This window comes from Chiroxiphia lanceolata, chromosome Z (assembly GCF_009829145.1).
Source record: "Chiroxiphia lanceolata isolate bChiLan1 chromosome Z, bChiLan1.pri, whole genome shotgun sequence".
In the NCBI taxonomy this organism is placed as follows: domain Eukaryota; kingdom Metazoa; phylum Chordata; class Aves; order Passeriformes; family Pipridae; genus Chiroxiphia; species Chiroxiphia lanceolata.
The window spans coordinates 202,329-226,063 of NC_045671.1; the positions used below are offsets into that span (position 1 = coordinate 202,329).

The following is a 23,735-nucleotide window of genomic DNA, read 5'->3' on the forward strand; positions in this document are numbered from 1 at the left end:
GCAGATCACTGTGGCTTCACTTCCCACCTTCAGCTCTTCCTTCTACCTCGCTGCCCTGCAGGCAGTGCCGGGCAATCCTGGTGGGCGGGTGGCCCCTGGCTGCTGGGCAGGGATACAAGGGCGGCTCTGGCATGGGTTGAAAAGCACCTCCACAAGGTGGACAAGGAGGGATACACCTGTCCCTCCTCTCTCCTCTTGTCCCGCTCTGTCCCTCAGTGTCCAAGTGTCCAGAATCCTGGAATCATGATTTCCCCATTCTGGAAGTTCCCCGACAGCCGCAGCCTCATCCCTCCGGCTTTAATCCCACGCTGTCAGCCGGTGCCTGGGTCTGCATCCTGCCCTTCAGGGAGGAATATATTTGGGATAAAACCCTTTGCACCGAAATGTGAACCAGCAGGTTGCAAAGTAATTCCCAGCACTGGTGTTTCAGTGCCACGCCGGTAAAATGGCTGGTGGGGAAACAGCTCCGAGGGGATGGAGCCTGGAATTCCCAGGGCTCGTACACACGGAAAGGAACTGTCAGAGGGAGCGGCTCCCGAGGAATCCTCCCCATCCAGACTTTCTCTAATAAGCAGGAGGCATTAATCAGGAGTTGAGGTCTGCAAATATTTGCCTGTTTCCATAGCGATGGGGGAGCCCACACACACAATAATACCTTTTCCCACATGCGTTATCATCGCTTCCTAATAATATAATCACAAAGCCACTGCTCAGGCGGGGCCAGGGGGAGAATAAACACCATTAATTAACAGACTTATAAACTAGAGGAGGAGGAGGAGGTGGCAAATGAGGAATCGAGTGTAAAATGCGTGTTGGAGCAGAAGACGGTGGTTTGGGCCTGTCTCGTTTTGCAAGGAAACTTCACAAACTCTTAATTATCTCCCAAATACTCCCTGTCTTCTTCCAAAAATAAAACTTCTGACAACTGTTCAAACCACGCCACGCTCTCACCCACCAAACACACATTTCTGTAAAAATATAAAGCCATGGCTGGGAAGTGTCAGAGTAATTTATTTGAAGGAGAAAAAGTGAGACTTTTGGCATCGCTCACGAAATCAGACGCCGAGTTGTCTCCCAAAGAGGACACGGATTGTCTGGAGCTGCAGGGAATGTGGCACATGACAGGAGAGTGACACTTGGCCAGGCTCTGAATGAGTGATGTCACTGCACAGCGCGCACAGAGCCGCAATTGTCTGCGGGGATCGCTCCCGGCGTTTCCAAAGCCCTGCCACCAAGGTGGGAAGTGCAGCCTGCCCAAGGGCTTTCACGGGAATGGAGCATCCAAAGCCAAAGGGATTTCTGGAATCCAACCTGGCTTTGCTCATTCCTTACTTCTGAATCCAAAGTTCTTAACAGAGACGTGGACTTTGGTCTGTAAAGCAGCAAAGTTTTAGGGCTGGCTTTGGTTTCTGAGGACCAGCAGCACCCACAGGAGTCAGCTCTGAGTTTCCAGGGTGAGAGGAGTGTCCCTGTCCCAGAATGCCCATGGCAGCTGGATAGCTGGATAACTGGATAACTGGATAGCTGGATAATTAGATGACTGGATGGCTGGATAGCTGGGTAACTGGATAACTGGATGGCTGGGTAACTGGATAACTGGATGGCTGGGTAACTGGATGGCTGGATAGCTGGGTAACTGGATAGCTGGATGGCTGGATAGCTGGATAATTGGATGACTGGATATCTGGATAACTGGATATCTGAATAACTGGATGGCTGGATAGCTGGGTAACTGGATAATTGGATGGCTGGATAGCTGGGTAACTGGATAGCTGGGTAACTGGATAACTGGATGGCTGGATAGCTGGATAACTGGATAGCTGGATAGCTGGATAGTTAGATAACTGGATAGCTGGATAACTGGATAGCTGGATAGCTGGATAGTTGGGAGCAGCCATCCCTGCTTTCTAACACAGTCCCATGCCCAGAAGGATGGTGCAGGAGAGGGGCTGCACCACTCCCCAGTGCTGCTGCCATCTGAGGAATGTAGATTTGGTTGATGACAACCTCATTATGGCCCATAATTGCGACGCCATCTCCTCGTAAACACTGGGTTAAAAACTCCTGGAAGATGCTCGTTCCCCTCATTATTAATTAGCACGTGTCCACTCCGCCAGATCCGCAGCCCAAACTTCATTTGTTATGTGCAGCCAAATGCATGAGTAGCTTTTGAGTAATTATTTTCCAACATCATCTAATACCTCTCTGCACATCAATTAAAAATCCTCTTAACAAGGAACTGCATTTTGTTGGAGATCAAATGCCTCGTCCAAAGCTGTATCAATCATGTAGAGCTAATTAGTGGGTCTGCTTTATATCATTTGTTTTACTTTATTATTCTATTATACACTTCCTAATGAAACCAATTGAACAATTTTGAAATCTTTGTTCAATTAATTGAAGGCTTAGAGGCCAGATACTGGGGTTTTTTGCTTTAAAAAGCACGGATGAAAAAGGAAGTAAAAATCCCTATGTGTTTTATATCTATTTATTTTATGTGGTAGAGGGTTTAGCACTATTTTTATATCACTTGCAAGTAACTCATGGCTCAGCAGACCCTGGGAGCCCTTTGGTCAGTCAGGTGATGTCAAAGGGCTGAAAGGATGGGAGAAAGATCTACGGGAGCTGATCCTGAGTGCACATTCCCTACACTATTGCCAGTGGGCACTGACGTTTTCTGAGGCAGTCACACTTTTCAAACAGGAAAGGATGGTCAGGGTGAGTGTCTGCTGTGGGAACAGTGGATGAGATGGGAAGTGAGGCCCCAAGGAGTTGCTGTCCCCTCGCTCCTCGAGCAACGCTCTGCTGGTGTCACTGCTTGGGAGCAGCACGGGCTCCTCATCCGGGTTTTTAGGAGGAAGACTAGCCAAGCCTGGCTTAGCCAAGCCTGGAGGAGCCCAGCTGTCTCCTGGAGGACCAGCAGCTGCTCAGGGAGCTGAGCAGTGCTAGAAACTTCCAAGGCACAGCACAGCTCTGTTCTCCAGGCACCGGGAGCGGGGAGACCCTGTCCAAGGGCAGAGCTGTTCTGATGGACAAGCAGTGGCTGAGCATCCCAGAACCATGGCTCAGCTTGGAGCAGAGCTGTGCTGTGAGGAAGGGGAGAAATGGGAAAGGTGGAAGGTCGATGAATGATGATCCCAGAAGGGCAGTGGCCCCTGGGTGGTGCCCGTGGCAGCAGGATGTGGACGTGCCTGTCCCCTGTGCCAGCCCTGCTGAGGCACCTCCAGTGCTGGGGGCACTTTGGGGCCCCTCAGGCGAGAGAGACCTTGACCCAAATGATCCCAGGATCCTCCAAGTGTAGCAGTGGTTCCTCCTTTTACCCCTTTCCACACTAATTTTCCACTGTCCAAACGGCCCAACTCGCCCGGTATCTCTAGGAGGACACATCATATGTGGCAAAGCATATCTTAATTAATGTACAATCAGAGTAGTTCATGCTGGTAAAGTAGAACTAATTTTCTCCAGCCAGGCTGTCTGAGCGGCCCCTCTGCAGCAAAGTGAATGCTTTTTAGCTAAATAAAACTGACAAATCAGCAGATGCTTAGGGGCTTGCAGCAAATGGACTGTGTTTCCTTTTTCATATGGATAAGGAGGGTAAAAATAAGAATGACTTTCACATGCCGTCAGATTGCGCCGGAGAAATCAAGGGATATTATAGAAGCATTGGAGCAGAGGGAATTCAGATTTAGACCTCTAGAAATCTGGGTTTGGAGCTGAGTTTCTACTTCTTGTTAATATGAAAAAATACTGCTTACATTTGCTACAGGCTGGATTTAAAGGCACAGGTCTGTCACAAAGGCTGCTCTGACACCCGGGAGCAGGAGCCACCTGTGCTTCCACCCCTCTGGGATACACAGGTATCCCGTGGGATGTCTCCCCCGTCCCCAGTAGTGCTGGGACAGGCTGGACGTGTGCTGAGCTCGGGGAGGGATGGATGGTAGGATCCCAGAGCTGACTCCGGGCTCCAGACTCGCTGTGAATCACAGAATCATGGAATGGGTTGGGCTGGAAGGGACCTTAAATCTCCTCCAGTCCAACCATTTTCTGGGCAGGGACACCTTCCACAGCCCAGGCTGCTCCAAGGCTTGGTCTCTGAACATAAAGAGACCCCCAGAGGAGCGGCAGAAAATGACTGGGAATATTTCTGGATTCCCAGTGAATAATCAGGGAATTTAGTCTCTGTTTTACTGTGCGAGCAGGTCCCACTGAGCTCCATCTGTAGCAGATGCGGTGGAACTGCCCCCAGGGGCATCCTGCTCTCCCTGGACACTGGTGGTCACACCTCTGATGTCCAGTGCCCAGGTGGGAAGGGCCTCTGGAGTGGGGACATTTGGGAGCCATTAAGATTCCTCGCTCCTTCACGGCTTGTTTCCCGTTTCTCCGTCCGAGGGGAGTGGGGGACACATCCTTTTCGGATTATCCCGGCATCCTGTTTGGGAAGTTTGTGCCAGAAAGAGCAGCTCCATTTCACATCCAGCCACGAAGCAAAACCAGACACACACAGACCCCGGGACCTCTTGGTGTCACAGGAGAGCTGCTGCTCCCTTGGCTTTGGGGCCTCGGCCGTTTCGGAGCTTAGGAAGAGTCACAGGGAAAAAATTCCCTATAATTAGTGGAGTGCTAAACTGATGTGAGTGGGAGGAAAAGCAGGGAACAGCGGTTAAGAGCGGTTTGGAATTCTGCAGAGTTTAATTATCTTTGGGGGTGATGGAAACAGCCCTCGTGAGGGTGTAAATCCCTCTCACACCTGGATTTGAGCCGGAGCAGCACCAGCTCCCAGACTGCCTCTCATGGAAAACAAGGGCAGAGCAGGAAGGTCGTGGAGACCCGGGCAGCCTGGGCTGGGGAAGGGTCTCTGCTGGGGCAGGCGCTGGAAGGACGTGGCCATCCCACACCCCACACTCCTGTCCAGCTGTAGCCTGGCCTCGGGAGCACTGGAGCCTTCCTGGAGTTATGTTTTCCCTGGGAATGCTGTGGCAGTTAAATTTCCTCTGCTGGGGAGCCACCAAAGCCTTTGGGAATCTTGGGTGGTGCAGCTGGAGCTCCTGTCCCTCAACTGAGTTCCTTCCTCTTTGTGTGAGGGTGTCTGCGAAGCAGCGCCGTGCAGACACTGCACTTGGAGCTTTGCACTTCCCCTAAGGATTGGAGCTGGATCCATCTCTTACAGCAGGGATTGGGTTGGCACCCAAGACTTCAGTTTCCCAAGGGAAAAATGCAGCACATTTTCATTTAAACAAGCAATGCTCCAGTTTATTAACACGAGGACAAGCCCTGGGCTGCGGGTGCTGAGCAGAGTCTCAATTCCCTGCCTGGATCTCTGCACCTGAGCAGGGACAGACTTTAAAAAGAAGCCTGAAAAATAGATCTAACACACCCAGAGCCATGAATCGAAGCTCACCTGTGTCCTGAGGGCTCTTACTCAGCCCGCAGAGCATCGGAGCCACATTTCCAGTCCCAAAATAGGGCTTAAGTAGGACAGGAGTGTTGGTAACCTTGTGCTGGCCACAGCGCGGGCATGTTTTCAGCTCAAGTGAACATTGAATTCTTGCTGAAATCCTCTTGGCACCGAGCCTGGCTCAGGGCTTGGTGAGGGGACACTGGGTACAACATCCAGGAGCCGGAGTGTGCCCTGGATGAACCACACGGAGCACACGAGCTCCATCCCAGGTGAGAGATCCAGGCACGTCTCAGGGCATGGCTAGAAAAAAGGCTCTCTATTTTCTCATGTTCCCTCTCTGAAAATTTAATGTATTGCAAAGCAAATGCACCCCTGTCCTCATTTTTTTTTTTAGGGGCACCAGCTTGTGATGTCCTGACAATCAATCCAGACAAACACGGAGCGACGGTTCCCCTCCCGCCCCGCTCCTGGTCCGCACAGCCCGGGATCTTCTCCTGCCCCTCAGCTGGAGCACGAGAGAACAGCCATCTGGAAATTAATTTGGAACAAAGTGTAAGGAGAGAATATTTTTGTGATCTAATCCTTTCGGTGCCATTATTTAATTTGTGCGCACAAAGCGAGGAGCGCGGGGACAGATGCGCGGGAGCTCGAGAGGCAGGAGGACATTGTTCTGCTCTCCTCCTCTAAAGAGCCAATTATTCTCCTCTAAGTCCTTTAGTTTTGGGGGCTGACGGAGTAGTTTAAGGGATAAAAGTATTAGCCTTTCATCTGGAGGATTCAAGTGCCAGTCCTCCAGGCAGACCAAAGCAAAATGAAGTGGGTTGGCTTATTTTCCCTCCTTAATGCATTATTATATAATGGCATTATTAAACATTAGTGAATAGAGAATTTAAATTTGCAGCATTGACAGCTGATTAATTTTTTTTTTAAGCAAAAAAATTTCACTCATCATCAGAAATATAAATTAAATCTTTGAGAACTGTGCAAGGAAAAGCACAATAGTTGCTGTTTTCTATGAGTCTAATGTTCCTTTCTGTAATTCTGTATCAGGGGGGAGTTTTCTTTTGGCTGCTGAATAAAATACAGGTTTGGGGCTTTGCAATAAGGTAATTGGAGGTGTCCTGACCTGTGAGTCCATCACAGCAGGTGCCAAGGAGCTCCTGAACACCTGGAAACACCAGTTTTCCACAGTAGTGCCCAGCACCAAGCCCCAGCCTCTGGTACATCCATACTTATCCACACTCTTCCATACTCATCCACACTTATCTACACTGCCAGGTGATGGGCAGCCTCAGGAATAACAAAGAAGAAAGAGTACAGAGATCCAAACAGCAGCAAAATTGTGGGAATGTGCTTTGTGAAGTGGTAATGTCCCAAAGCACAGTGTTTGCTGGAGGGAGTGTCTGACCACATCCCTGCTCAACATGAGAATGGCTTTCAGTCACTTTAACCCTCAGAACAAACATCGAGTTATTTCCCACTAATGCCACTGATGTCAGTACATTTGCTTACATTAAATGGAACTGTTTCTACAATGGCTTCATTTAACTGACTCATTCTAAATTCCCACCTTCTACTCATCCCTCCTAACTTTCCCACAGGACCTGGTGGAGAAGGTCTCACCATCGAGTCACAGAAAGGTTTGGGTTAGAAAAGGCTTGAGAACTGTCATCAAATATAAAGCTTCCCTTCAGCTCCCGAGTAACAGATTTATTAAGCAGTGCCCTTGGTTTTCCTGCAGCTCCTGGTCCGCGTTCCCCGCCGGAGGGACCGTCAGCAGCTCCCGCGGCAGCGGCGTCGTTGTGCTGACTACACACAGTGTAATGATTTCCATCCATCTCGGGAGCCCGGGCAGCGTTCCTGGCACACCACACCTGTGCCTGGGACGGGGACTGCAGTAATTGCCGCGTCCTTCCCGCTCCCTCCCAGCCGGCAGGACGGCCCTAATCAAGATGCATGGCCCGCTGGCATCCAGCTGCTCCCGCATCCCTGCTCCGGCCCACGCACCTTAACCCCTCCTGCTGCGCTTCCAGCCCGAACCAGCGGCACAACTCCCTCGGGAGCGAGGGCAGGGAATTGTGTTGTTTGTTACTGTTGCTGGATCGGGAATGTGTTACACTCCCCCCACCGGGAGTGAGGCACGTGGGGCTTTAACCAGTTGTAGTTCCCTCATTCCTGGATCAGGGATGGGCTCAGGCCAGAGAGCCACAGAATCCCAGAGTGGTTTGGGCTGGACAGGATTTTAAGGATCAGCTCATTCCCACCCTCTGCCATGGGCAGGGGTACCTTCCACAGGATCGAGTTGCTCCAAGGCCCGTGCAGCCTGGCCTGGAACACTTCCAGAGATGTCCCTGCCCACGGCAGGGCGATGGAAGAGATGATGTGTAAAGGGCCCTTCCAACCCAGACCATTCTGGGATTCACTTGGATTCTTTGGAAATGCTCCCACAGGGAAAAATTCCCTGAGGCAGAAACAAGGGATGGTAATTCAAGACATCCAGAACTCAGCAGGATCCTTCTCAGAAACTAATTTGACCCCAAACCCCTAATTTTTGATCGAATTGGACCCTCCTGTGCCTCCCCGGGAGACCCTAAGTGCTCCCAGCCACCATCCAGGGAAATACAATATCCCACAGAAATTGTACTTCTGGGAGAAAAATAGAGAGACTCCTGCAGCACCTTCCAGCTCTTTACATGGACTCGGGAATCCGAGGGATTAGGGGTGGTTTAGCCCTATAAGCCCAGCACAGGCTGCTACAAACAGCACTTCAAACTCCTAATTTCCCAAAATCTCCATATTACCCGGTCAAGATCTTTAAGCAACCAGCAGATTTCCCCAGATTGTTGCCCAGAGCTGTTAATCCCACGTTTCATCCTCTCCTGGGGGTTTTGCAGAGGCTGAGAAATGTAATCCTAATTTAATCCTGACTCTGGAAAGCAGTGGGGAAGGTGGAGGGGCAGATCTGGAGTGGGAAGATCCCCACGGGTGAGGGGGCACAGCCGTGGGGTTCAGTGTGAAAGGCTCCCCAGAAACCCCCTTTGTATTCCCAAGGTATTCCCAGGGACCCCACAGCCCTGCCAGGGGGAAAGGCCACAGGAGATCTGAGAGACACTGAGGGATTTACCCCCAGGGCACCCCATGGGGAGGTGGGATGAGAGATGCCAGGGAAGCTGGAGGGTGAGTGGACAGCCTGGGTGTCCCTGAGGACAGTCTTTGAGGCAACACAAGTCGTTCAGTCACCGATCTGAGCTGATGCCAATGTAAATATTATCAGGTCCCCACGGGCCTGACATACCCTGAATATTCCAAGAACTTTTATTCTCCTTGTGACCCACCACATCTGTCCTTTGCACTGAAAATTCGTCCTTTCTGGGAGTGGGAAGAATGGATCAGGATGGAGAAAGTAATCCATCACTTTGCTGATCCTGGTGTGCCCCTCCCAGCTCAGGATATTCTGTGATCCTGTGACCTTCCCTCATTCATGTGGAGAAAAATTCCTCGGCAGCAGTTGCGTCCATGCAAATTGCACTGAAAAATTCCTCAGCAGCAGTTGTGTCCATGCAAATTCCACTGAAAAATTCCTCAGCAGCAGTTGTGTCCATGCAAATTCCACTGAAAAATTCCTCAGCAGCAGTTGTGTCCATGCAAATTGCACTGCTGGTTGCTGCTCTCTGCACGGAGTAACCCCAGTGCTCCACATTCCCCTCCATGCCCTCCCTCCGGAGCCAGCCCAGCTCCTGCCTGTCCCTGGCTGCCTCTGGTTCCACTGGGAGCAGGGATCCCAAATCCCAGCTCCTGCTGTCCCTGTCCAGCTGCAGCAGCCAGGACAATGCACTGCAAAGCCTTTGTCCTGTTGATTTTCTATTGAAAGGGGGAAAAAGCTTATTTAGGCTGCAAGTTCCGAATGTTTGACTATTGCTGCTGCTCATTTCAGCTGCTTCAGGTGTTGATAATGGGATAAGAGTGATCAGCTGTTGATGAGGTGTTTCTGGGTTTGTGGGGTGTTTTTTAGCCAAGAAAAAGCAGTAAGTGGGAATGTGACATCCCAAAAAGCAAGTGGAGAGAGGAACCCAAAGGCCTGAGCCTCCAACCCACTTACTAGAACCAGGATTTACTGTGACTTTGTGCAGTGGGGGATTAGTGGAATGAATCACCTTACTTCCCCTTAAGATTTGCCTGGGCCTGTGATTTGTGCCTGCTAAGCCGGTATAATGATGAACAATCCTTTTTATTAATGTGGCTAAAAATAGCAAGTGCAGCAAGACCTTACATAAACCAGGGGTAACACGTGCCAACTCCTGCCCAAATCCCCGGCGAGCTGTCTCGGTCTGGGAGATGTTGGCATCACACAAGTTGACTATTTTGAGAAAAGAGGGAAACACAGGATAAAGCTACTCTGGTGCTGCACTTGAAGCACAAGGTCATGACTTCCCTTGGCATGTTTTTCCCACAAGATAACGTGCTGGGTTTGGGGCTGTGTGGGTGGAGGAGCAGCACATGCACGTGGGCACTGATAGACCCCCACAAACACAACCCCAAAAACACAGCCCCCAAAAATACACCCCCACAAATTCACACAAGTACATCCCCACAAATACAACCCCAACCCCCCCCCCCACAAATTCACACAAATACATCCCACAAATACAACCCCAAAAACACCCCCCCCAAATACACACACACAAATACACACACAAATATACACACTCACAAATACCCCCACACAAATGCACCCCCAAATACCCCCCATAAATACACACACACACAAACACTCCTGTCAGGAGGAGAGGTGGGGATACCCCACATCCCACCACCAGAACTCCACTCCCCTCTTTTACTCCGGTATTGTGATTTCATCCCAGTTTTACTCCTCAACCTCTGAGTCTCCCTCTTCCCCTCTCATCCAGTGATGACAACTCCCAACACTCCAGTGGCTGCTTCCTCCCCTTTTTCCATGAGTTTTAAGGGGACATGAGCCACCCTGGAGCCCCATTTGCATGTGGCCTTGGAGTTCACCTCTCTGAAACACCAAGTTGTCCCCTTCCACACGAGAGGCCCCCTCCCTCACCAGCTCTGCCCGGAATAGAACAGGTGGATAAACACAGGAGGGGCTTGTGCCATTCCTAAGAGAAACAGTGCAGATTAACAGCACGGAGAACTCCCAGCAGCAGGGAAATCCTTCCTGGGAGAGCTGTGGGAGCTGCTGGTGAGCTCTGCCCGCCTGCCCTGGCTCCGGCCACTCCAGACTCACAGCCCCTGCCCTGCCTGCCCTGGCTCTGCCCACTCCAAACCCACAGCCCCTGCCCTGGCTCCGGCCACTCCAAACCCACAGCCCCTGCCCCGGCCGTGCCCGCCCTCGCTGTGCCGGAGCCCAAATTAGCAGCAATCAGGAGACAGAGAGCGGGAGCCTCCTCCAAGCTGTCAAGTGCGTTTTGCTGGATGATTAATTGGCAGAGCCGTGGCCAAGCCCCGGGTCCTGCTAAAGGCCAGGCCCCTTGAACTGCACCTGCTGCGCTGATTGCGGAGGATGGATGGGTGGGTGGGTGGGTGGGGTGGATGGATGGATGGGGGGATGGATGGATGGGTGGATGGATGGATGGATGGGTGGATGGGGGGATGGATGGATGGATGGGTGGATGGCTCCACCCGTGCTCCTCTCCTGGCCCTCACTGCAGCTGCTGAGCCGCTCTGAGATCACAGTTAGCTCGGCCAGGAACTTGAGCTGCTCCTCTGATCTCCGGAGGCTGAGCTGGATGTGACTCTGCCTCAGCCTGGCTCGTGGAAGCCATATTTTGGGGTCTGCAGGCAAGCTGTGAGAGTTGGACGTGGTTCTGTGTTCCTGGTGTTCGTTCGCCTGCCAGGCCTCTCGCAGCCCCTGTGAGGGGCCTGGGACAGCAGAGAGTGGGATCTGTCCTCTCGGGGCCCTGCCAGGGGCTGAGTGCAGCAGAGAGGGGGGAAACCAAAATAAATTGGATTTTTGCCTATTGGATGCAGCAGGAGCAGAGAAGGAAATGAAACTTTCATTTTGCTGTTTAATTTTTAGACAGAGACCACGGTTAGAGGGGCAAACCCACTGGCAGGAAATTCCAGGATATTTGGTGTTACAGGGAGTGATTCAGCAATGGGGAAAAATGTGGAGAAATGTCACACAGAGCTCCCCAAGGAAAGGCAGCAGTTCCAGAACTGGCCAAGAGACACTCACAGAAACGTTCTGCATGTGCAAACTGAGTTCAGAGCTGATGTTCAGTGGGAGGTGTCCCTGCACATGGCAGGCGTTGGGATGAGATGGGCTTTAAGGTCCCTTCCAGCCCAAAGCATCCCATGAGTCCAGCATTCCAAGTCCCAGCTGCCACAAAGCCAGGGGTGACTCCTTTGGTCACAGTTCCCTGTCTCCCACCTGTGAGCAGGGAAGAGGGAAGGCTCATCCACTGCACTCCCAGGAAATGTTTTGCAGCCTTTCCCTGCTCCCAGGAGGCTCAGACAGTCCTGATTCCCCCGAGAACCCTTGGATTCTCCCGGCACACACGGGAGCTGGGACTTTAAGAGCTGTTCCTAATATTGTGAGTCTTGCAATCAAGTTGGAAGGGTTGGAAACACTTGTGCTCTATAAATAGCTGCTCTGTGGAGCCATATGCAGCTCCTGTGTTTGAAACCTCGGGAGACACGGAGAAGGCAGTCCTGGGAAGTGTGAGCTGCTCATTAGTGTGGGAGCTGAGGGGAATCAGAATTCCTTGTGCATTCCCCACCCAGCCGCTCTGCTCCCACCTGGAGGCTCCTCCCCTGCTGTGGGGACACCAGGTACCTGCGGCAGCTTCCAGTGGGAAAAGCAGTGGGAAAACACAACCCTTTCTCCCTGCTTTGTGTATTTAATGAGAAGAAAACACTCCAAAATGCCTTGCAAAGCCAGAAGGCAAAGGTGGGCCCCTCTGACCATCCCAGGTATAAATTGGCCTTTGTCCTTATTTGTCCTTAACAGGGATTTTCTTTCAAAGTGGGGAGTGTTCTGCCTCAGAAAAGAGTGATGGAATTGAATAACATGGATGAGCACAGGGCATGTTGGCTCCCCAGGGTCAGAGCATCTCTGACTGTCTCTGGAGCTGCAGCAGAAAGAGCTGGGCCCAGAGGACATCGGCCCTCTGTGGACAAGGAGAAAATACGATCCAAAGGTTGCTTAGTGCTGCTGTTCTGGTTAGGACGTGGGTGGAATCACAGAATCATAAACTCACGGGATGGAGCAGCCACAGCTTCTCTGGGAAACCTGTGCCAGGGCCTCACCACCTTCCCAGCCAGGAATTCCTTCCCAACATCCCGTCTGGCAGTGGGAAGCCATTCCCTGTGTCCTGTCACTCCCAGGCCCTTGTCCCAACTCCCTCCCCAGTGCTCCTGGAGCTGCTTTGGGCCCTGGAAGGGGCTCTGAGTCCCCCTGGAGCCTCCTCCTCTGCAGCTGAACCCCCCCAGCTCCCCCAGCCTGTGTGTCTGGGTAACATCATTCCTGCAGACATCTCCAAACCTCTTCCCTTTGGAAGCTGCTTGGAGCTCCTTGGGGAGAGCTGCCCTGGGAGCTGTGTGAGAGCCCAGCTCACCCCGTGGAGCAGAACGTGCTCCGGGATGACCTAGAAATGCCTCCTGCTGGTGAGGAGCACGTCCTCGTGTGTGCCCTCGGTTACATCTCACTGGTGCAGCGAGCAGAGAATCCCAGAATGGAGAAGTTGGGCCTTTAAAAGCCAATTTCTGCGTGCGTTTAACCATAAAAGCAACATCTGCTCTGCTAAATGCAGGTGTTTTATATCCCTGTCATTAATTGGAGGGGACATTATGTCAGCCTACATCAACAGGGAAAGTTGGGGAAAGTGCCACTTATCTCTGGTGCTGTCATTAATCAGCTCCTTTCATCGGGGTGCCCCCGCTGCCGCCGTCTGGGGCTCTGACAGACCCTCTTGGTGCTTTCCTTCTCTTTTTTGGGCACTCTGGGATTACAGGTGTGGAATTCTGACACACACAATGGTCACCGAGGGGGGGGGGGCTCACCAGGCAAACCCCCCTCAGTTTGTGGAATACGGATTGTGGGATCCAGCCAGGAACTCCACAGGAGCAATCTGGGACATGGAGACCATGGAACGGTTTGGGTTGGAAGGGATTTTAGAGATCATCTCAGTCCAGCCCTCTGCCATGGGCAGGGATACCTGCCATAGCCCAGGTTATTCCAGCCTGGCCTTGGACACCCCAGGGATGGGGCAGCCACAGCTTCTCTGGGCAGCCCGTGCCCCCCTGGAAGAGGCTGTGCCTTGGCACCTCGTGGGGTGCCCAGGGAACCCCTCATTTCCCTGGACATTGGAGCAGGAGGAGGAGGAGCAGCCGTGCCCAGGGAGAGTCCCCCCTGCACCGGGGCCAACCCCAACAGGCCCCGGGCAAACAGCCCTGAGCTGATGGGAACTGTGAGTCAAACAAATTGAGTGTGACAGAAAAAAAGTGACGTCTTCAATGGATTTGCTTCCCGAGAATTACACCAAGTCAAGTATCTTATTAAGTTCAAGAGAATTACATTTTCCATGCTCCAGCGAGAGACAGGGGCCCTTTAGAAAATAATAATGAACCGCTCTTTTCCCCGCCTTCATTTACATACCTTTGATAAATTACTGTAACCAGATTAGGGAGATAAAATAACTAGTCTATTAATTACAATGATTATTATTTAATAGAAAATGGGATTGTGGGCACTGCGGATGGGAAAAGGGAAGCTTAGCAATGCATTATATGGATGTGGTGGTTTATCTTTAAGAGTAAGATAAGTGTCCAGCTCTTTCTGCAATCTAAAGAATATGTTCATTACCTGGGCAAGATTTATAAGTATAATTGAGTGTAAGTATAGCGTAAATCAGTCTGTGGACAGTGTAAGTCAGTGTAAGTGTAAGTGTAGTGTAAGTCAGTGTGTGTACAGTGTAAGTACAGTGTAAGTGTTAAGTATAGTGTAAGGCAGTGTAAATACAGTGTAAGTCAGTGTGTGTACAGTGTAAGTATAGTAAGTCAGTGTAAGTACAGGGTAAGGTGTCCCAGGAAGGCCTGGCCGTGGCACTCAGTGCTCTGGGCTGGGGGACAAGATGGGCCTCGGGCACAGGGTGGACTCCATGACCTGGGGGTCTTTTCCAACCTCAGTGATCCTGGAATTCCATGATCCTGTGATTCTGTGCTCTCCCATCCATGGGCTGCACGTCCCTTCTTCCCCCCCTCCTGTTGTTCCACCAGCAGCAGGACGGGCTTGTTTAAAAGAACTTCTCCCAAATAAGATTTGCCTGGAGCAGAAGGAAAACAATAAAACAGGGAGCAGGAGGTAGCAGTATGTTCTGCGGGGTGCCTGGGCCCCTGGGGCCAAGGAGGGACTCAGGGATGGATGTGGGCACGGGGAGGGATGTGGGGAGGGATGTGGGCACGGGGAGGGATGTGGGGAGGGATGTGGGCACGGGGAGGGGTCGCTGCCGCAGCCGCGGCTCAGGGAGCGTCTCCCGCTCTCGGGCAGAGCCTTTACCTGCCACTGGAAAAGGGAATGAAAGATAAATGGCAACATCTGCGCCCGCACATGCGGTGGTGGCAGGGGAGGCTAAATGCTAAGTAGAGCACGAGACGTGTCTGGCAGAGGCACCTATGCATAAAATGAGCCTCCCCGCGGTGCCCGGGAGCCGTGTCCATCCCCGGCCTCCCGCAGCGCCCGCCCGCTCCCCCGGGAGCCTCCCGGGCCTCCCCACCCCGCGGCCGGCCCGGGTCCCGCTCTCCTGCCCCCCTGCCTGCTGCCAGGGAGCTGTTGTCACCTCTCCCGGAGCGGGGCTCGTGTCTCACATCTCCCGTTCACACTCCCGGCATCCATCATCCTCCGCAGCCCCGCGGCCGGAGCTTCTCCCGGCATCTGTCGGGTCACTGGTGATGTCTCGGCTTTCTTTTTTCTCTTTTTTGGGCAGAACGTGCCCCACGCTGGGAGCGGGGCCTCTGATTTATGACCCCCCGCCGCCCTCGGTGTCTCTCTCTCCAGCAGGTCGGGAAGTTGCTCCCCCAGCCCTTGGGTGAGCTGACGCGGGTGTTCTCAGCTTATCTGTCACATCTGCTTTCGCTCACACATCTGGCAGCAGCAGACAGCCATTCCATCCATTTTCCCAAGTGCTCCTGCCTTGCCTGCCGCCGGAGGAAGGGGGAGGTCAGGCAGGAGCAGCTCCCTGACAGCCCCCGAAGGCTCAGTGCAGCCGCCTCACAACATTCATCAGAACTGCCACTAATTAACCCTCTGGCCGCTCTGCCCTGCAGCCCGTGCTGGGACCGGGAGCACAGCGCCGGGCTGCTGGGATAACCATAGCTGGATGGCTGCTGGGATAACCACAGCTGGATGGCTGCTGGGATAACCACAGCTGGATGGCTGCTGGATCAGTGCTGCCCCCAACACGGGGCTGGTCCTCACAGGAATGCCGAGCTCCCAGCCTGGACACCTTGAGCAGCCCCAGCTCTCCCATTCCAAGCACTGGGGAATGAACACAAGCACCTGTCAACTCTGGTTACCTGGTATTTCCCGCCAGAGACTGGATTCCCTATTAAAGGGAATTCCCTACATCAGGTAATGGAATCACAATTAAATGCTCTGTAGATTATTAAAATACTCTCGTGGCAATGGGGGGAAATAAAGGGTAACCCCAGACAGCCCCATCACAGAATGAGCTCATGAGCAGAGTTTTGCTTTGGCTTGTCATTAATTGGAATAACTCCTCTCTCCAGCACTCACCTGCTCTCCCTCTGCCTGGCTGGAGCTGGGCACACTCCAGCTGGGCGCTTGCTTCCATCCTCATCCAGGAAGAGGCTGCAGAAAGGAAAGGATAGTGGCAGGACGGGGCTCCTGATTCTTTTCAGCCTGGAAAAATAAAATTACATTTTATTATTTATTTAAAACCGCAGAAATAATATCTATGGACTGAATGAGCTCGGAGTCTGAATTTTCCCTTCCTTACTCATCCCTACATATGTGGAGAGACAGGCAGGATAAACTGGAAAACCATGTGAGAAAGAGCAGAGTAGTCCCTAAGCCCAGCAAGGTTTAATAAGGATGAAGTTAATGCACTTAATAGGTTCTGCAATAGCTGAGCTGAACCCCTGTAATGCGCCATCCCTGCTTATGGATCAACCCGGGAGCCCTGACCCTCTTTCCCACTAAATACATTTCACACACAACTTCCAACCCCAGAAATTCCTTCAAGGAATTGCTGATCAGCGCGACGCCACCAGAAATCAAGAGTAGTGGTGGTTAATAATAAACCAGGCAGCGTGGAAAGAACAGATTGCCTCGGAATTACTGTTTTCCCTGAGATTTGGGGGCTGGGGGGCTGGTTTGGGTTCGTCGCTGTTGTTTTTAGCTGATGGATCCCAGCTGGGACTATAAATTGGTGTGTGTGGAGCTATTTTCCTGCCTGGCTGTGCATCCTTGGGGATGCTTTAGCAGATAACAGCGTTGCTCACAGTCACAGAGTCACACACACAGGAAGTCCTGGCAAAAAGCTTTGTCCGTGTCCTGCTCCCGTGTTAAGGAGAGGTTTTCCACTGGAAAAGTGACACCGGGATGAGCTCTGCTGGCTCCCCACAATCAGGTTAGAGCAGCTGCATGGGAACCACATCTTTTGCTACCCACAGGGACCCCCCTCCCTGGCTGGGCCCTTTTCCATGGATGTCTCCCAAGCACAGGACATGACCAGGGCATGGAGGCACCACCTCGGGAATTATGTCACCAAGAAAACCTCCTAATGGCAGAATCCCAGACTGGTTTGGGTGGGAAGAGACCTTAAACCTCCCACTGTCCCAGGCTGCTCCAACCTGGCCCTGGGCACTTCCAGGGGTGGGGAATCCATCACCAAATTCCAACTGCCCAGGGGTGACGGGACTCCTGCAGAGCTCCCAGCAGCCCAGGGCCAGCACCAGCAACAGGAATTCGAGAACTCCAAAAATAGGGATGCAAACTGAGGGCATCCAGGATTTCCTGAGGGTTCAATAAGATAGTTCATCATATAAATCAAATATAAAGACAGAATTGCCAGTTCCAGCATTTCCTTGTGGGCAGTAACAGGGTTACTCTCAGGGGGATGTGATGTAAGAACATCCAGGGACCTCTGGGTTTAAAACAAACAGGAAAAGGGTGGAAATACAGAGGGACAGTGCTGGGAGAGGAGTGTGTGTGTGTGTTAGTTTATACCCCACTTTAACTAACAAGCCATGATCTTCTCCAGAACAGTAGATAAAACAGCAAATGAAATATGGGGCAATAATTGTGACACGGAGGCGAAGTCGCTGCGTTTAATATATTCCTCTTTGTGAGCAGATAGGCCATAACATGACAATAATGAAATATAAATGACCGACATAAAAAAAAAGATAAAATCAGGTAATTACCGAAGCGTCAGTTCTTTACAAAATAATTGGTAATGACCTTTGATAAAGAAATCACTTCTGTGATATTGCTGACAGCACCGTTTCCAGCTCCGGGAGCACACAGCAGCTGGTTCGGGACCGGGGAAGGGGCTGCTGGGATGAGCTGGCACTGGGGCATGGGGCATTGGCCACCCCACGCCTGTTTGTGGGGTGAGTGCAGTGGGACCCGAACCCAGCAGGTGCCGGGGATGAGGCTCAGCTCCCTGTGGAGCCTGTGCCAGGGGAGGCTTGGGTTCACTAGGAAAAGGCTCTTCCTGGGCACTGACCAGGCTCCCAGGCTGGCCCCGAGTCCTCCATCCCCACTGCTGGGGCTCAGCCCTGCCTCCACAGCACCATGCCAAGGGGTGGGATGGCACTGGCACATCCCTGCCCTCCCGGATGATCCCTGGCAGCAGGAGCTCCTGCGGGACCCCCGCTCGCTCCGGGTAGGCTGGAGCACGAGCTCAGATGGAAATGACTTGTGATTGCTCCCAATCTGGCTGAGGCTGCAAACAACAGGCTGCAAATGTCTCAGGCACGCTCCCCCTGTGGATGCTCCCCCCGGAAAAACTTGGGAGAAGTGCAGGCGTGGGGAGGAGATGGCAGGAGCATCCCAAAGGAGCTGCCCGGCACGCAGGAGAGACAGGGCCCTGCTGCAGGCAGCCCCCAGCTGCAGAGCTTCTCCCCAGGCCTCATTCCTTCCTGATCGTCTCCATGGGAAAACAAGGGAATAGCTGGAGTGCTCAAGAGGATCCAGAATAGCTCCATCTCAGGAGGAACAAACCATGGAGAGCCCACGTTCCTGTGGCACAGCGAGGGCAGGGGTGAGGCTCAGGGGCCGGGTGATGGGGATCCCTCGGAGGAGCAGCGTGGGGATCACACCCCTCACACAGGGGGAGAGCCACATGAGTATCAGAAAAATCAGGCTCCAACGGGGATATTTCAGATTTCCCCAGACTAGGAAATGAACCAAAACGACATTACGAAAAGTTTATGCCCAACCTGTGTCCTCTGCCCTGTGCCTCCTCACAGGGATGCCCAGGAGGGCCAGGCTGGGTGGTGAGGCTACGCTTCCCACCGGGAATCCCAGCAGAGCCGGTTCAGGAGATGGAATTGTGCCACAAGGCTGAGGAACAGCTGCCGAGCGAAGCAGCATGACAAGATCAGCACATTTCCTGGAACAGGGAGGGGGAGCACAAAGAACCCTCCGAATATCCCGGCCTCTGCCGGAGCCGCGTTCCCAGCACCGCATCGTGCGGCTCGACGTGACAAACCTTGCAGCACTCCCACTCCCCTTCCCTTCCCCCAGCCCCAAGGAGGAAGAAAGGATCTTCACACTTTCCCTAATACCAGCTGGTTCATTTATATTGCAGAAGTTTCCCAAGACAGTAAGTGACAGTGATATCCCAAACACGGGCTGAACCCGCCGCGCTCCTGCCACGCTGGGAAGCGGAACGTTGGCACAGAAGCACCACAGCGGCCCCAGATCCCTGCAGGAACCCTGGAAAACCCACCTGGGCCCCCCCAACCAGAGGCCACAAGACCCCTGTGGAAGCAGAAGGAGATGAGCTTTAAGGTCCTCTCCACCCCAAACCACTCCACGATTCTCCAGTTTTGGCACCGTAATTACCCCGGAATTCCCTATCCACAGAGAGGGGCTTTGCCACCTCCGGAGTTTGGGTGGGACCTGCAGCACCCGTGAGCAGCAGAGCGGTGACACCTTGCTGGCACAACAGGACTCCTGGTCCCTCTGTCTCTCCTCTGCCATTTCCATTCCCACATGGATTGCCAGCCTCTGACACCCACAGATAACCAAAACCAGGGGCTGTTTGAGGAAAATTCAGTCTTGGATTCCATGAACAAACAAGCTCCAAGTGCAAAAAGGTGCCCAGACCCATGGGAGGGACCTCAGGAGAGGATGGACACTTTAGTGGAAAAAAATCCTGCTGCTAAAAAGATGTGGGGAAAAAATTTCTCTTTCTTTCTTGGAGGGAAGCACCAACCTGCCTTTGGCCCCCTGCAACTCCTCGGCAGGGAAGCTCCCTACAGAGGATCCCTATGGAGCAGTGCCTGCTTTGTGTCACAGTCTGTGCCTTCCAGAACCAGGCAGGAAAAAGCTCCAGGAAAGTCAGGCTTGCAGATGTTTGTGCTCTTCATTTGGTACTCAGAGCTGCTCCCAGCTCTCCACTTCTCCAGGTGAAAGAGAGGGAGCTCAGCTGCTCCAGCAGCTTTTCCTGCACTGATCCGTGGTTATTAATTTCCAAGCTTTACACACAGAGCCATCCCAGAATGTGGCAATTTCCTGGCTAATCTGGAATTGGGTGCAGGTTTGGAGCTGCTGCAGCTGGAGCAGAGTCTGAGCACCAAGCTGGGGCTCTGTGGAGCAGCAGCTCCGGCTTTGCTGGCACCGGGAAGCGCATCCCGGGGACATCGGCACCGGGACCTGTCAGGGAGGGTCTGGAGTGTCATCAGCTGCCTCCATCACCATTCCAATTGTTTTCCCTGCCCCTTGGAAGCCCAGCTGGTTACCACGATGTGCTAATTGCTTTTGTGCAAGTGCTGTCAGGGCTGGGACTGGACTTCCCAGTGCCAGACACGGCGTGCGGGCACGTTCCTGAGGTGGGAGTCAGTCCGGATCTGTTGGCACACTGGATGCACAGATCCAGGGCTGCCACTGGACTCTGGGAATGGCTTTGGAGTGGGTGTTGGGTGCGACCTTACCAGGTGTCGTGCCAAGGGTGCCCACATCCCATGGTCCGGATACTGGCCCCATTCCCGGGGAATCCCTTCTGGGCAGCAGCACCTCTGGCTCTTGATCCAGGGAAAGGAGAAGATCTGAGTCCTGCATCACCAGAAAACAAAGGAAAACGGGCAAATTAGAGATGCACAAAAACTGTTGTTGGAAAAAACACTTTCTTTAAATACCTTTTTTTTGGTGCAATTTTCAGGATTACGTGGGGGTTTTTAGAGATTTAGGAACATTCCAGCCTTGCACTTCTGCAAACACCCCTGGAAAAACAATCCATCTCCAGAGGGATTAAATGCCCAAACATCACTGCCCATTTTCCCATCCAAAGAATTAATTTTTAATTCTTTTCAGACTTTAAATTTAATTTTTAATTCTTTTCCAACTAAATGCATATTTTTAAGTCTAAAATGCCTTGCTCCAATTCCTACTCGAGCTCTGTCTGGAAATCAGGAAGCTCATGACTTTGTGATCCTCCACTCTGAGTGCCTAAAACAGGGAAGGGGAGGAAGGATGGCTCCCATTTCCTTGTTAAAGCGGGGGGAAAAAAGGGAAAACCAGGTGCTTAAAAATTTCCAAGGCGCAAAGCAAATGACAAAACACAGGAGCGTTTCGTTGTTGGAGTTTGGAATAAAAGGCAGATAATTAGGAAATTGGGAGTCTATTAATTTCCCAAATTTACTCAGGCACGAAGCACTGAGCTATGGTGATATTTGCTTACCTCGTCATTATGCAAAAATATATTAGCTAATTATTTTGACTAATGCAATTAAGATATGCATATTTAGCATAAACTCCACAATAGAAACGTTCCAGTCAGCAGTTGCTGGGTTGCACTCATGGGCAGCGGAGAGGGAAAAGGGAAAAGGCTCTGTGTGGCTCCGATGGCAGACGGGAATATCACTCCTGCCCTGCCGGGCGGTGGGTCTGGCACAGGGATTGACTCTCCAGCACAGCGAGGTGGCACCGTGGGCACGGGTGTCACCTGTGGAGACAAGGCACTCCAGGGTATCAGCTTCCTTGCACAGAGTCCCAGGATGGTTTGGGTTGGAAGGGATTTTGAGGATCATCCCATTCCACCCCCTGCCATGGGCAGGGACACCTCCCACTATCCCAGGTTATTCCAACCTGCCTTGGACACTTCCAGGGATCCAGGGGCAGCCATAGCTTCTCTGGGCAGCCTGTGCCAGGGCCTCACCACACTCAAAGCCAAGAATTTCTTCCCAATAACCCATCTAACCCTGCCCTCTGGCAGTGGGAAGCCATTCCCTGTGTCCTGTCCCTCCATCCCTTGTCCTAAATCCCTCTCCAGCTCTCCCTCTGTGCCTGCTTCCCTTCCCTCTTCCAGCTCTGCCAACCTTGGGAGGGAGCCAAGAGCAATCCAGGGATTTTTCAGTACCCAGTGGTCCAGATGTGATGGGTGGGACTGGGGAGTGGGTGTCACGGGCCGTCCCTGAGCCCCGTCCCGAGTGCTGCGGGCAGGAAGGAGGGCTGGGAATGCCGGGAGAGCGCCCACTGGAAGCCGGGGATGTTTGGGTGCGTCCCCGCGCCGCAGCTCCAGCTCCGGCGGGCACTGGCTGTGCTTCCAGCGGGGCTTGGCGGCTCCCGGGGAGCCATGTGGGCTGTCAAATGGCTTCTGCTGTATTTTGTTGCCCTTTCAAATATTTCTCCGAGAGTGGGATGTACCATCTGGTGGCCAATCTGGCTGTGTCTGGAACAGTGCGGCACCAGCGCGGCGCCCATGGGTGCTCAGCACCAGCCAGCACCCACCACAGCACCCAGCCAGCACCCACTCAGCACCCACAGCACCCACTCAGCACCCACCACAGCACCCAGCCAGCACCCACTCAGCACCCACTCAGCACTCACCACAGTGCCCAGCCAGCACCCACTCAGCACTCACTCAGCACGCACCTCCAGCACCCAGACAGCACCCACACCCAGCCCCCTGCAGCACTCACCCAGCCCCCTGCAGCCCCTGCAGCAGCGGGCCCAGCGGCGTTGGCAGCAGGTCAGTCCCAGCAGATGCCCTCCTCTCCAGTCTCCATGCTGGGGAACAGGATGGTTCTGTGCTCTGATCCCCTGCAGCAGCTCCAGCTCAGGGCTCCAGGACACTCCGGTCTGGCAGGTCCGTGGGCAGCTGTGGAGGCTGAGAGAGGGCAGTGGTTGGAATGGCTGACCTTTGAAGGCCCCTTCGGACCCAAAGTATTCCATGGATGCGGATGCCACATCCCTGGAAGTGCCCAAGGCCAGTTGGGTGGGGCCCTGAGCACCTGCACTGGGGGATGGCATCCCTGCCCAAGGCAGGGCAGTGGAACTGGGTGATCTTTAGGTCCCTTCCAACCCAAACCATTCCGTGATTCTATGATTCTACACCCGCAGGACAGCAAGTCCTTCCACTGCAAACCTGGAGGCCTCCCAGTGTTCCCTCCATCCTCACCCTGCACAGGAAACACAGAGTGAGGATTTCCCCGAGCAAAGAACAATTCTGGAGCCACATCATCAAGTTTTAAAGCCCTTTCTCTGCCCCTTTATTGGTTTCTTTTAACATCTTGCACATTCAGAGTTCCTGCTGACTCCACACTCTGCTCCCTGTTCCCAGCACGCTCCGAGAGGAGCTGCCAGACAGGTTGGAGAGGGCGGATTAGACGCTGCTGACGGTACCGAGAAATCCTCATTTATACCTTGCCATGGCAAGAACAGGATGGTCTCAGGGAAATCACTCCAATAATTCCTTGGGGATTGCTCTGAGCTTTGTTATCCAAAGCAAAAGGCCACCTTAGGTGCAATTTTGTGCCTTGGGAATAGCCAATACTGGGACTGTCTTTGCCAGGCAGAGTTTATGGAAATAGGGAATGGACTTGCAGGTGGGATTCCCTGCACGGCAGCTCCACAACTTGAGGCAGAAATACTGGATCTAGGAATAGGAATTGTCTGATGGCTGCAGGGTTTGGCCCTGCTGGGTTAGATTTTCATCTTATCTGGATTTGGGGAATTTCTGTGACATAAAATTTTAAAAAGAAAGGGGGAGTTGGAAATATCCAGGTGTGCTCCAGGGAACGTGCTGGGAGGGCTCCTGGGTGCCAGTGATCCCAGAACATCCCAGGCAGGGTCGCTGCTCCCAAGGAAGGCAGTGACCGTGTCCCACCCTCTGGCAATTTC

At 52.9% G+C, this 23,735-nt stretch overlaps 1 protein-coding gene and 1 long non-coding RNA gene across 4 annotated transcripts in view; one reads left to right on the forward strand and one right to left on the reverse strand.

Annotated features, from left to right (window-relative positions):
- Positions 1 to 9,959, forward strand: part of LOC116780727 — a 31,597-nt gene extending 21,638 nt beyond the window's left edge. The window contains exons 2-3 of the long non-coding RNA XR_004354596.1: positions 5,793 to 5,950; positions 7,140 to 9,959. This is a non-coding gene — a long non-coding RNA (uncharacterized LOC116780727). The remainder of the gene's footprint in view (positions 1 to 5,792; positions 5,951 to 7,139) is intronic.
- Positions 9,960 to 14,635: 4,676 nt separating this feature from the next.
- LOC116780832 overlaps positions 14,636 to 23,735 on the reverse strand; it is a 30,101-nt gene continuing 21,001 nt past the window's right edge. Inside the window, exons 2-7 of one of the 3 annotated variants that reach the window (XR_004354644.1) lie at positions 22,535 to 22,722; positions 21,295 to 21,558; positions 20,549 to 20,669; positions 16,158 to 16,283; positions 15,202 to 15,559; positions 14,636 to 14,688 (exon numbers count right to left, since the gene is read on the reverse strand). Coding sequence is in view for 1 of the 3 variants with exons in the window: in XM_032676197.1 (XP_032532088.1) it covers positions 15,499 to 15,559; positions 16,158 to 16,283; positions 20,549 to 20,669; positions 22,535 to 22,722 (496 nt within the window). In the remaining 2 variants the exon portion in view is untranslated. Of the gene's footprint in view, positions 14,689 to 15,201; positions 15,560 to 16,157; positions 16,284 to 20,548; positions 21,559 to 22,534; positions 22,723 to 23,735 lie in introns of all 3 variants that reach the window. The other 2 variants (XR_004354643.1, XM_032676197.1) reach the window with 2 other exon arrangements.